General features: G+C 42.0%; 1 protein-coding gene across 1 annotated transcript in view; it reads left to right on the top strand.

Moving 5' to 3' along the window:
* cpne7 (copine VII) overlaps positions 1-10,574 on the top strand; it is a 32,424-nt gene extending 21,850 nt beyond the window's left edge. Inside the window, exons 12-16 of the mRNA XM_019887030.1 lie at positions 2,072-2,126; positions 5,385-5,436; positions 6,275-6,408; positions 6,965-7,201; positions 9,690-10,574. Coding sequence (XP_019742589.1) covers positions 2,072-2,126; positions 5,385-5,436; positions 6,275-6,408; positions 6,965-7,201; positions 9,690-9,842 — 631 coding nt within the window. The 3' untranslated portion in view covers positions 9,843-10,574. The remainder of the gene's footprint in view (positions 1-2,071; positions 2,127-5,384; positions 5,437-6,274; positions 6,409-6,964; positions 7,202-9,689) is intronic.
* The last annotated feature ends 2,688 nt before the right edge of the window (positions 10,575-13,262 follow it).

Raw genomic sequence — 13,262 nt, 5'->3', positions numbered from 1 at the left:
GCGTGAACAGCCCCAAATTGCGGGGGGGGGGGGGGGGGGATTAAGTTGCCACAAAATTTAAAGCAAGTCATTACTTGGTTCATGCAAGTTGTAAATCAACTCATAAAATCTCGCTCAGTCACAACATACATTGGAGTGATAAAATATTTCTTCACTGATCATAACCCAAGAAGTGCATTACCTTGACAAATTAAATGAACAACACTTTCAGAGTACAAAATAAACATTCAGTTAAATTATGTAGAAGAATGCATGTATTTTTATGAACTAATGTTTGTGTGAGTGTCACATTGTTACTGGAATGATAAATATTGAAATACTGTAGACTCAATGTGGGAGTAAACATGCTTAATCATGAGATTTATAAACTACATATGTTGCTTTTCGTGCCAATCTTTCAGTTCAGTGAAGTTGATGTGCATTACTTTACGGGGGCCCTTCCACATCAAACATGGCAGACACGCTCAAGGCAAGAAAAGTACTTAAATGGATTTTATCTACAGATGTCTATGTCTAAATAACGTCTGCTTTTTTAATGGTATTGTTTCAAGATTACACTTTCCATGGTGACTAATCTATTGTCTTCTCAATTGAATTCATGAAGTTATGTTAATATTTGACTGAGTCTTTAAAAGGAAAAAAAAAGCCAGTTTCGGCCTTCCTGTGTGGAGTTTGCATATTCTCCCCGTGCCTGCGTGGGTTTTCTCCGGCTACTCCGGTTTCCTCCCACATTCCGAAAACATGCATGGCAGGTTAACGGAACTCTCCAAATTGTCCCGAGGTGTGAGCGTGATTGCAAATTGTTGTTCGTCTATGTGTGCCCTGCGTTTGGCTAACAACCAGTTTCGGGTGTACCCCATCTACTGCCTGAAGACAGCTGGGATAGGCTCCAGCACGCCGCGACCCTCGTGAGCATAAAGCGGATTAGAAAATGGAAAAATATAATTTGATTCTGAATACGTGAAAGGCAATTGGCTCCATTCATTGACTGTACTTGTGCGTTTCAGCAACAGAGACTCTTCCTACTTTGTGACCATGTATAAAATCCTAAATATTATTTGAGTTAAGTATTATTGTATACCACAATATGTACAGTACAGTATATACTGCCAGAGTCTCTGTCGCTAGCAAGCTTTCACAATAGAAAATACATTTCCGGATACACACAGGCATCCAGCCAGCTAGGCGCTGCCAAACCATACCAATACAGTTATCGGTACTCAGCATTTTGCATTTTAGCCACAGGTACATGTGAAATTATAAATTTGCTTAAGTATCATTTTAAAATACAATACTGTACTGGTGTGGCTTGGTTGCGGCCAGCTGGATCTCGCTGTACATCTCTCATTTCCGACCTGCCTGCATTTCTATGATCTGGTTCTCTGTGTGGTTACGATAAATATAGAAACAGCTGAGAGTCATTTGAACTTCCCCATGAGGGATTATAATTATGATAATAAATTACAAATTAAAACATTAAATATGCTCACCTCCTTTTATTATTTACTGTCTTCCAGTTAGGTCTCAGTCATTAAACCGCACTCATAATTTGCGTCATCAAAGAAGGCTGCTTGGTCCACAATCCTTTATTTGGGACGTATTTGTTTCGCATAAAGCCGAATGACAAAACTGAGTGCACCAATGGCAGCTACAACGAGTCACACTGTGTATCAGTTGAGACAAGCCTTGGATTCATCACTTCAGTTCATCCGGGCAGACTTAAGTCTTCATCTTGCCCTTAATACCTGGCGGTATGATAATGAGATGCCAATGTTACATTCTGATCAAAATCATTTCCAGCGTGCACACGAAAGGAAAGTGGAGAGGATAGACTGCGAGCTGGTCTCTCAGAAGAGGAGGTTGTAGCAGCTGCCTGCGGGCACCGTGGGAGAAATTTCAAATTGTAATTCAGCCTTTTAGCATTTATGAAATGCAAACAAGCAGGAGGTTTGACCTTGGAAATGTGAACAGATGGATAAACTCTGAATATGTTTGAGATTACTGTCAAAAGCGGGCGCAAATTCCACTATACACTTGTTTGATAGATTTTCTTCTGTTTTTTTCTTTACAGCGACAAAAGATTTTCAGCCTTGGGGTTTGGTGCCAGAATCCCTCCAAATTACGAGGTGAGGTCTTGTCTTCGTCCTTCCGCAGTCAACTGACCTTCACTTCAGGCAACATGCACACACACACTCTATATTCTGGTTCCTTTTTAAATACGCGGGAACTGCGCATGATGATGATTTCCATTAAAAAACAGTAATCGACAACACAATTCGTCATGCGATCCCAATTTCATATTTGAAACTAATTATGTTGTTGTTTTCATTCATTAAACCCTTACCGTGGCAAATCAACTGATTCTGAGAAAAATAATGTGTCGGCTCAAATAATAGACCCCTTGGTGCTGATGCTCAATTTACATTCATTACATTCAAGAACTCATAAGTAGGAAAGCACTTTTTTTTTTTTTTTTAAAGTAAATTGGACTTCGGTAACCGCAGGCCTCGAGTGATTGGCTGCAGCTCTGGGGAGGAACATGAAACGTGAGAGGCACGCGCGCGCACACACACACGCACACACGCACACGCACACACAGACACGTAAACACGCAAACCAGCTTTCATGTTTTCGTGCAGTGATCCCCGACCTATTTTGCGTTACGGACTAGCGTAGACAAGTACATGCTTTTCACGGACTGGCAGCAATTTGCTGATGGCAGTGGGGGCGGGTTGCAGTGGGGAGGACCCTGGGGGGTTATGGGTGCTAAAATCTTTATTTGTTTGTTTTTTCCATTCCTTTTAAATTGAGAGTTTTGAAGCACCAGTGCTGACAACAAATATGATTCTAGAGTAATTCACCATTTTAACGCACAAAATTCTTTCCATTCATTTCAAGCGTTTTTAGTCAACAGGACAACAAATGTCAAAGAATATAAAATAACACAGTAAACTACTAAAAATTCAGGAATAATGTGTATGCCTTAATGAAAATGTAAAGATAATACTGAAGCTCCTCTGGGGAGAACGGGAGGGAGGTTCTGCCGGTCCGCAGACCGTTGGTTGGAGACCACTGTCCTAGTGGAGATTTCTGTCCCTTGTATTGCTCTCATTGCTGTCGATGTACACAAAAAATCAGTCACGATTGCCATATCTTTGTTAGTCTATACAGAACACACACTTTACATGCGAACTGATAACATTTACAGCATGCATGTCCAGCTCTGGTGCTCTGGTTTCAGATGTGTCCCTCCTGCAACACACCCTGATTCAAATGATCAGCTCATCGGCAAGCTGTGAAGAATCCTGAAAACGATCTTGATCATTTGAATCAGGTGTGTTGCACGAAGGACACTTCCGGATCATGTCGGACAGCAGCCCTTGAGGTCTGAGTTTGGACACCCTTGATTTAGGGAACAATTACATCTGGGCACAGTGGTAAGCATGTCTGTCGCACAGTCAGAGGTTCTGAGTTTGAGTCCCTGCTTTGGACATTTTTGTGCAGGGGCAGCCAAACCACAAGGAAAACACAGGCAGGCTCTCTCTGTCTCTCTCTCTCTCTCGAATGTGTTCATCTTAGTTCTTGCTACAATTCATTCTCACCTTTTGGGGTCAATGACACCAAACCAAACGAATGTTTCATGTTTCCCGTTCAGTCCTAATGAGAGAAAAGTGTGGGGTTTGCATTTGGAGGTGTGAAGACAGTCCAACTTGATGGTTTTCTTAGGTTAAGTTGTAATAATCAGCGGCCCGGTAGTGGAGTGGTTAGCATGTCGTCTTTGCAGTGCAGATTCCAATTCCAATTCCAGCTCCGACCTTCCTATGTGGAGTTTGCATGTTCTCCCCGTGCCTGCCTGGATTTTCTCTGGGTCCTCCGGTTTCCTCCCACATTCCAAAAACATGCATGGCAGGCTTATTGAACACTCCAAATTGTCCCTAGGTGTGAGTGTGAGTGCGAATGGTTGTTCGTTTCTGTGTGCCCTGCGACTGGCTGGCAACCGGTTCAGGGTGCCCCCCGCCTACTGCCCGAAGATAGCTGGGATAGGCTCCGGCACCCCCCCGCCCCCCACGACCCTAGTGAGGATAAAGCGGTTTGGAAAATGAATGAATGAAAGTTCTCATAATTATAATCACATATGTTTGTGCATTGTGAGTGGGTGGGGCTTTTTCATGGAGGGGGCACTCCACCTCTTGGAATGACACAAGCAGTATGACATGAAGATTTGCATTGGGTTAGGTGCTTTGCAATTAGAAAAAAGAAAAATACATAAAGGAGAAATCATTGTTAATGCAGCTTCCTTTTACTCAGAAAGACAATTAATAGGATGTTCTGCTATTTTACCCCTACATCCCTTTTGCATAATTTCACTCCAAGACATTCCTCCTATTAACTTTATGTTACATTTATGCATGATCGTGAGTTTGCATTGTGAAATAATTAAATTCTCATTGAGAAGGCTTAAGTCAGGGGTGTCAAACTCAAGTCCTGGAGGGCCGCTGTCCTGCATGTTTTCCAAGTCTCCCTGTTGCAACACACCTGATTCAAATGATCAGATCATCAGCAAGCTCTGCGGAAGCCTGACATTGAACCTGTTCATTTGAATCAGGTGTGTTGCAACAGGGAGACTTGGAAAACATGCAGGACAGCGGCCCTCCAGGACCTGAGTTTGACACCTATGGCTTAAGTGATCCAAATTACATGAAGTATGCTGCAATAGATGGTCGGATGGAGCTGGCACCCAATAAAACAACACAGCGAAACCCCTGAACAAGTGACCATTACCGATCTCATTCGTCACACTTGTGCATTACTAATGTCATTCGTCACGCCTCTATTGCTGATGGCATTAGTCACACCTGTGCAGTGAAGGACGACCGTCACAACGAAAGGAAGACGCCTGACTCATTATGATACCATCCTCTACTATCCATCTATATACTGTATGCATTTTACATTTCTGCTTTGAATAATTAAAAAAAGAAAACGCAAGCCAGCTGGAGAGGACTCACTTGGTTTGGCTGGCAGACGGCGCTGCTTTAAGGGAAAGAAGCAGTACTTAATATATACTTCCGTTCGAACCTCTGGAAGAAATTTGTTCGTGACCGACGCATCATTAGTGTGTAGTGTAATCTTATGAATACACATTTTGCTCCTAAATGAAATTATTTAAAGCGTCACACATTTTATTTCATATTTTTTAAAATAACAAAATACCCAGAAGGACAGGTTGCAGGCTTCTCTGATCCTACTGGTAATTGTTATTGCAAACTGCTCCAAAGATTAATTCCATTCAAACACGTGCTTCCATTACTACAAAACGGACAAGATTGCAATATTGCAAAAGAAATATGCAATCTTTTTCAATTTACTGTTTCTCTCCACAGGTGTCTCACGATTTTGCCATCAATTTCAATCCCGAAGATGATGAATGTGAAGGTATGGATCAATAGCTTGATGGAAATAATGTTCCATTGCTTATTGGGACTGAAGTCCTTGAACAGGCATGAGACAGAATGTTGACGATTGGGAAACAATGAATTAATTTAAACCTTTTTTATTTATGTCTATTGGCCTAAGATTAATAAACTAAACTCACACCACACAATGGGCACAATATTCTGAACAGTCGTTATGGGAGATAATACCCATCCCTAGTCAAGCATTCACATTGAGATATATCAGTAGGCACCTTTTTGATGATGATGCAATAATTCACATCCGTAATTCTAAAAAAAAAAAAAATGCCTACTTGCATCATACACTTGTCATGAAAACTTCACCAGTGATTCTAGTTTAAGTGATTGAAATTTCAAGATGAACCAAGAGTCCACGGTATATACAGGTGAACTTAATCCAACTTTCTCTAAACTTTTGAATGCACATGTCCAGCTGAGAGAGAGAGATTTTTTGTCCACATTTAACCCATTCATGCACCCTGTAACTTGATAACATGATAAGATGTCCACTGCTGTATCCGCTGTCCCTGAAAGGGTTACATAAACATTACAACAATTTTTCTTGTTTTGCTGTGGGAAAGCTGGAACAGATCAATGCCCTTTTCATTCATTTCAAAGTCAAATGATCATTGTTCCAGCGTTCCTGGAATCCACATTGATCAGAAGATATACACACAGCACAAGATCTCTTGTGGGTTTTGCCCATCACAATTTGTCATCATAGAAAACATTCACATTTCTTTGTTTGCAAGAACACATCTTCATCGGACTCTTCCCCGCAGTTGACTGACGATTTTGTTATTGTTGCGTTTGATCAGAGATCCAAGGAGTGGTTGAGGCATACCAGAACTGCCTCCCTAAAATCCAGCTGTACGGCCCCACCAATGTTTCTCCCATCATTAACCGGATAGCCAAGCTGTCAGCTGGCGATGGCAACATTAAAGACGCCTCTGTGAGTGTCTCTCTATGCATACATATGGATGAAATGCAGCCTTTGTCATATTGCCTCCCACTGAGTCCCTCAAGTGAACAGCCTGTGGTTTAACTCACTCTTTACAGTAATGACGTTGGAAGCTGGGATGAGAAAAAAAAACCAACCCTTTATAAATAGACGAGTATTGCGTTCTTATTTTGGACTACTGTTACATACTAATGCAATGTTTCTGGCGTCTAGCACTTTATTGACATTTTTTTGCGCTGCAAAAAGCCATATCTGATATTACTCTGCATGTTCTCACTCTGGGCATCAACCTTGATCTCATTGATTACTCAAAGTTAATGCTTCTTTTCATCATGCGGCCTTCAGGGCATTGTTATTTTTTATTTTTTTTAATAACATGATACATTTCAAATCTGTGATGTCGACAGCAAAGTAGGCTTTTTATTTTTCTTTGAATCTATTAATGCAGCCACTCGGTTAAAAGTGCTGTTAACCACTCCTCACCACCTCCTGCTGCATAATGAGGCTGATGTTAACACTTACATAAACACTTTCCCTCTTCCAACAGCGCTACCACATCCTGCTCATCCTCACTGATGGCGTGGTGACAGATATGGCGGACACACGCGAAGCCATCGTACGGGCCTCCTACCAGCCTCTCTCCATTATAATTGTTGGGGTGGGCAACGCAGACTTTACAGACATGCAGATTTTGGATGGAGATGACGGTGTCCTGCGCTCACCAAAGGGCGAGCCGGTCCTTCGGGACATCGTGCAATTTGTGCCCTTCCGGGACTTCAAGACGGTGAGTTCCCTCCGTCAAGGAAAAAAAAATGTTTCCATCCACAGAGGTCAATCTGTTTGTTTATTTATTTGTTTGGGTCCAACTTGTGGTATGACGTTTTTATATAGCATTTGATAATGGTCAGGTTATTATCCCGCAATGCTCAAGTGGATGGATCAATATCTAATCTAGTCTGTGTATTTGGTTTCAACCAAAAACCACATGTAATAATTCTGGCTTTGAATGAAACTTTACCGCCCTTTCGTTAACTCAGGGTTGAGCTAACTAGTCAACTAGTTGACACGTCATCTTTGTAACTCTGCAATGATGGCTAGAGCTTGAAATCTACTCCTTGCCAATCACGTGTTTTTGGCATGAATAATAAAGAGGCCTGGCTAAAAACAACAGCTGAGGAGGGTGCTGGCCCAACGTGGTAAGTTAGCAGCGGTTGCCTCCACCGTGTGGAAATATTTGACTAAAAATTAGACTGGTAGCATAACCACAAGAAAGGTTTGTCAGCAATAAAAGCACACGCTACACATGCCTGAAAAGGCACCCGCTGATGCTCGCTGACAAACAGCCTAAATCTCATGTTAGTCGTCCATTAGCGAATTCACCAAACGATCTCCTGTAACAAAAAAGAAACAATATACTGTCGTGTCTACTTAGATGATGTACCATGGATGAGTGGTGGTCCAAAAAAAAAAAAAAAACATCCAACCAGTGTTTCGCTCAACCCAGATGGCACGTTGACAACTGGAAAAAAAAAACATCACTGAAACTATCAAAACTATCAGTGACCTCATCGATTAGTCGACATCAACTCAACTATCATCTCATTTGTGTCGACTACAGAAACCAAATCAGTCATTCAACCCCGGCAATCGATCAAAATGTAGCTTACTGATTTCACAAGCGACAAGAGAACACAAGTGTTTACATCTCGACAGAGGTCTGCTGTCTCTCAGTATTCTAGTCATGTTGTTTTATGATTTTCAATTGTGATGAGATGATTTTCTTATTTGTTTTCGCGGTTCATAAAAATGCGCACATTCGGTTATTTCAAGCTGTTCAAGAGGGGTACGGGTGAGCTAATTTGTGCCTTTCTGAAAACACAGATAACAATCCTCCAAAGCATCCCAGTTCTTATAGGTGTAAAAAAAAAAAGATTTGGATGGCAGGCGAGTACCACGAGGAGGTGAACCCACTGCTCCTCTTCACAGTTTTATCAAAAGGCATAGTTTTAATATTCTATTTGATGTATATTGGGGTTATGGGAATAATGTGTTGCCAATGGTCACAGTAAAAGTGCAATTCACTGCAGAAGCGTTATCAAGGTTATTATCTTGAGCGAAACGCACTCACAATAAAGGTGGTGTGTTCCAATTTGCATGAATGAATGTGACGTTCTCCCACATGCCCTAATGCTTTTGAAAAGAGATGTTTTTCATTTTCTTAGATAATGACAGGAATCATTTTTAGAAATGTAACAGACGATTTTACTCCCCACAACTCAGTTGTTGCAGGCAAAGAGGCACCTTTTTGTTGTTGTTTTAGCCATTTTTAGTTGAAAACAGCATTGTGTCTGTGTCTGAATAACACTGCTTGGTTGTTCCTGGGGGCAAATTTGTGTTTACAGACACGCAATAGGAGAGTGCAACAGATGTGATTATGATTGGTGTCACAAAAGATTTCAAAACCAAATTTCAAGATTTTCCCCTTCAATATTGGCCAAGCGACATGTCAGCAAAGAGACCCTGTGGCATTTGCTTGAGTTACTGCCTGAGAAAAGACAAGCGTTGTGCCAGGACAATTCATGGCTGCTCACACCACCCTGAGCATCTGACACTTCCTGGCCCACAGAAACACCACTGTGCAGGAGTTACCTCCCAAGAAAACTTGTAATTTGTCATTTGAATTTCGAGTATATCTTTAATGACACCAGTCATCAGAACTTTTTTGACACACCTTGTAATGAATTGAGCTCTTAGAGGACATATATTAGAGACTATATCAAAACACTGATTACATTTGAAATAATAAACACTTGCAATTCAGAGAGAGGAACTGTACAAACCTTACGGTGTGAACAAAGGATCACCTGCGGCAGTCATGATTGACAGGTGATCAGTGTGTGGGATACGTACCCTTCCACTCACCTCAAGTCAACTGGGATGAGCTCCAGTTTCTCTGCGTCTTTGAACAGGACAAGCAGTCAAGAAAATGGATGGATGAATACAGATGGTAACAGAAGTGGAATGGAGGGGGTGATTGCAGAATTGTATGATGAACATAAAAAATGGAGATTGCCTTTTAGATGAGTCTACTCCTTTCTATACTGTGGGAAAGTCTCAAGTATGACTCGTTGTCAGTCTGGCCACATCTGGGCTATGATTGACAGGCGAAATCCTTTTGGGTTGGAAACCCCTGAGAGGTTCCAGCTCAGGTTATGGGGCAGAATAAATGAACTTCGAGTCGGTCTCACCCCTGTTCAATCTTTATTTTGCAGGCTTCACCAGCAGCATTGGCCAAATGTGTCCTGGCAGAGGTGCCCAAGCAAGTTGTGGAGTACTACAGCCATAAGGCCATCCCACCTATGTCTCCAGTGAGGGACTTGCCCACACCCATCCTCAGCCCTGTTGCCACCAGTCCGACAGAGTAACTCCACCAAACAAGTCTTGAACTGTGAGAGCAGCAACTGTCCCTCAAAGTGAGATGGTGAGGGAATGCTCGCCTCCTGGGATAAAATGAGAAAAAGTCCTCTTGTTAATCATTGATTCCACTCTTACAAAAGATTTGATCGACTTTTCACCTGGGACCGTGAGATATGTGTTTGTGCCCGGTGTGGATTCAGCACATCTCTCTGGCTTTGCGATGGAACCATCCCAGCTGAACCGGCATCTGAAGGATTATATTTCTTCGCCGTGGCTTTGTGCATGCCAGCCAATCTGTCAGCCATTAATCTCAGACGGAGGACTGATATTCTTTGCCGGCTCTGAATTACTTCCTCTTATTTTTTTGTATCATTTATTTTCATTTCTTCTAGTGTCATCGCTTAAAAAGATATTTCCAAGAGTATAACACAAACAATCAGGCTGCGATACATTCATCACAGGTCGCCTTCAATGAAAGCCGATACATTTTCCATTGTGGGCTTGCAACACTGACCATAAGTCATCGTGTGCACTCCAAAGTGTTTGGCTACATTTCAGGGCACAATTTATTGATCAAACCTTCATGAGGATGACACATGTTTAAATTTCCCACTCAGTGTGGGTCTCAAAGGTCAAGCTCACACAGACAGTTGGTGGATAATCATACCCTTAATGTTTCTTCATGGATTATACATCATGGAACATTGAAAGTGTTTGTCCTCTGGAATATATGAAAAATGGTAAACAGCACCGGAAGCGTTGTGCCAGGACAATTCATGGCTGCTCACACCACCCTGAGCATCTGACACTTCCTGGCCCACAGAAACACCACTGTGCAGGAGTTACCTCCCAAGAAAACTTGTAATTTGTCATTTGAATTTCGAGTATATCTTTAATGACACCAGTCATCAGAACTTTTTTGACACACCTTGTAATGAATTGAGCTCTTAGAGGACATATATTAGAGACTATATCAAAACACTGATTACATTTGAAATAATAAACACTTGCAATTCAGAGAGAGGAACTGTACAAACCTTACGGTGTGAACAAAGGATCACCTGCGGCAGTCATGATTGACAGGTGATCAGTGTGTGGTATACGTACCCTTCCACTCACCTCAAGTCAACTGGGATGAGCTCCAGTTTCTCTGCGTCTTTGAACAGGACAAGCAGTCAAGAAAATGGATGGATGAATACAGATGGTAACAGAAGTGGAATGGAGGGGGTGATTGCAGAATTGTATGATGAACATAAAAAATGGAGATTGCCTTTTAGATGAGTCTACTCCTTTCTATACTGTGGGAAAGTCTCAAGTATGACTCGTTGTCAGTCTGGCCACATCTGGGCTATGATTGACAGGCGAAATCCTTTTGGGTTGGAAACCCCTGAGAGGTTCCAGCTCAGGTTATGGGGCAGAATAAATGAACTTCGAGTCGGTCTCACCCCTGTTCAATCTTTATTTTGCAGGCTTCACCAGCAGCATTGGCCAAATGTGTCCTGGCAGAGGTGCCCAAGCAAGTTGTGGAGTACTACAGCCATAAGGCCATCCCACCTATGTCTCCAGTGAGGGACTTGCCCACACCCATCCTCAGCCCTGTTGCCACCAGTCCGACAGAGTAACTCCACCAAACAAGTCTTGAACTGTGAGAGCAGCAACTGTCCCTCAAAGTGAGATGGTGAGGGAATGCTCGCCTCCTGGGATAAAATGAGAAAAAGTCCTCTTGTTAATCATTGATTCCACTCTTACAAAAGATTTGATCGACTTTTCACCTGGGACCGTGAGATATGTGTTTGTGCCCGGTGTGGATTCAGCACATCTCTCTGGCTTTGCGATGGAACCATCCCAGCTGAACCGGCATCTGAAGGATTATATTTCTTCGCCGTGGCTTTGTGCATGCCAGCCAATCTGTCAGCCATTAATCTCAGACGGAGGACTGATATTCTTTGCCGGCTCTGAATTACTTCCTCTTATTTTTTTGTATCATTTATTTTCATTTCTTCTAGTGTCATCGCTTAAAAAGATATTTCCAAGAGTATAACACAAACAATCAGGCTGCGATACATTCATCACAGGTCGCCTTCAATGAAAGCCGATACATTTTCCATTGTGGGCTTGCAACACTGACCATAAGTCATCGTGTGCACTCCAAAGTGTTTGGCTACATTTCAGGGCACAATTTATTGATCAAACCTTCATGAGGATGACACATGTTTAAATTTCCCACTCAGTGTGGGTCTCAAAGGTCAAGCTCACACAGACAGTTGGTGGATAATCATACCCTTAATGTTTCTTCATGGATTATACATCATGGAACATTGAAAGTGTTTGTCCTCTGGAATATATGAAAAATGGTAAACAGCACCGGAAATGTAAGTAAGATGCTCCGCTGTCAGACAACCACAAGGCCGAACGGCATCATGTACAGTTTGAACTCGGTGGAAGATATTTTATTGAACTGATTTCCCTTAAAATAACTGATGCCTTGAAAGGATGATGAACTAAAATAGCACCACTCTTAATAGGTTATTCAATATGAGGTATGTCTCAAGACTTTTGGCCGTAAGCGCAGTGCTTTATGAGCTTTCGCGGTCAGTGCGGCATAGCTTGTACGTGTCTTAAATGTGATTTTCTCAATGACGAGGATCATTATCGTCTATGTCAGTGAAACTGCCTCTGATCTTTTGCCTCCAAGATGTGACAGTTCCAGTTTTTGTAACTTTGTCAGGTGGCTAAAATATAAGTCTTGTTTACATTTCCCCATCCTGTAATGTCGTAGATGTCTTGATTTTGTGCAACCTTATAAGCTATGACAATAATGAGATTCATTGAAAGCACGCAGCCAAGCTGAAACACAAACAGAAGTTGTAATATTATTATATTCAGTAGGGGATGCTTGTGGAGGCTCTCAGTCGTACAGGAAAGTTCCATCGTAGAAAGGGTTCTGTCAGTCGTCATCTGTACCTGTGGGTAAAAAACAAAAAACAAAAAACAAAAAAAAAAAAACAAAAAAGGACGTTTCGCTTCTCTCACAGAAGCTTCGTCAGCGGTAGACAACCCTGAAGTCTCCGTGAAGACTCCGGGAAGTTGCTCTGCGCTAAAAGGCTGAGCGTGGCCTGTTTGAGGACTGGGTGGGGATGGTTAGTCACGCCCCTATGGTGAAGAGGCCCATTGGTTTCTAAACTCCCTATCATTGGGTCTTGATTAGGCCTATTGTTTGGGCTAAGGCTGAATAGCTACTTTCAGTTAGCCTGATCAGCATGTCTATGTCCCTTACTGGTCAACAAGTTATTGTAAATAGGAGACAGGTTAAATCTGATACCTCCTTCACGGTTCAGAGAGGGTGAAAATTTTTTAACAAAAATCGCTTCCTTTACTCCCCTTTCAAACCATCTCTTTTCTGTTCCTAGGATTTTTACTTGTTCATC

This window comes from Hippocampus comes, unplaced genomic scaffold, assembly GCF_001891065.2.
Source record: "Hippocampus comes isolate QL1 unplaced genomic scaffold, H_comes_QL1_v1.1 scaffold261, whole genome shotgun sequence".
Taxonomy (NCBI): Eukaryota; Metazoa; Chordata; class Actinopteri; order Syngnathiformes; family Syngnathidae; genus Hippocampus; species Hippocampus comes.
Note: the sequence above shows the minus strand (reverse complement) of the source record. Positions and strands in the feature narration are given on the sequence as shown.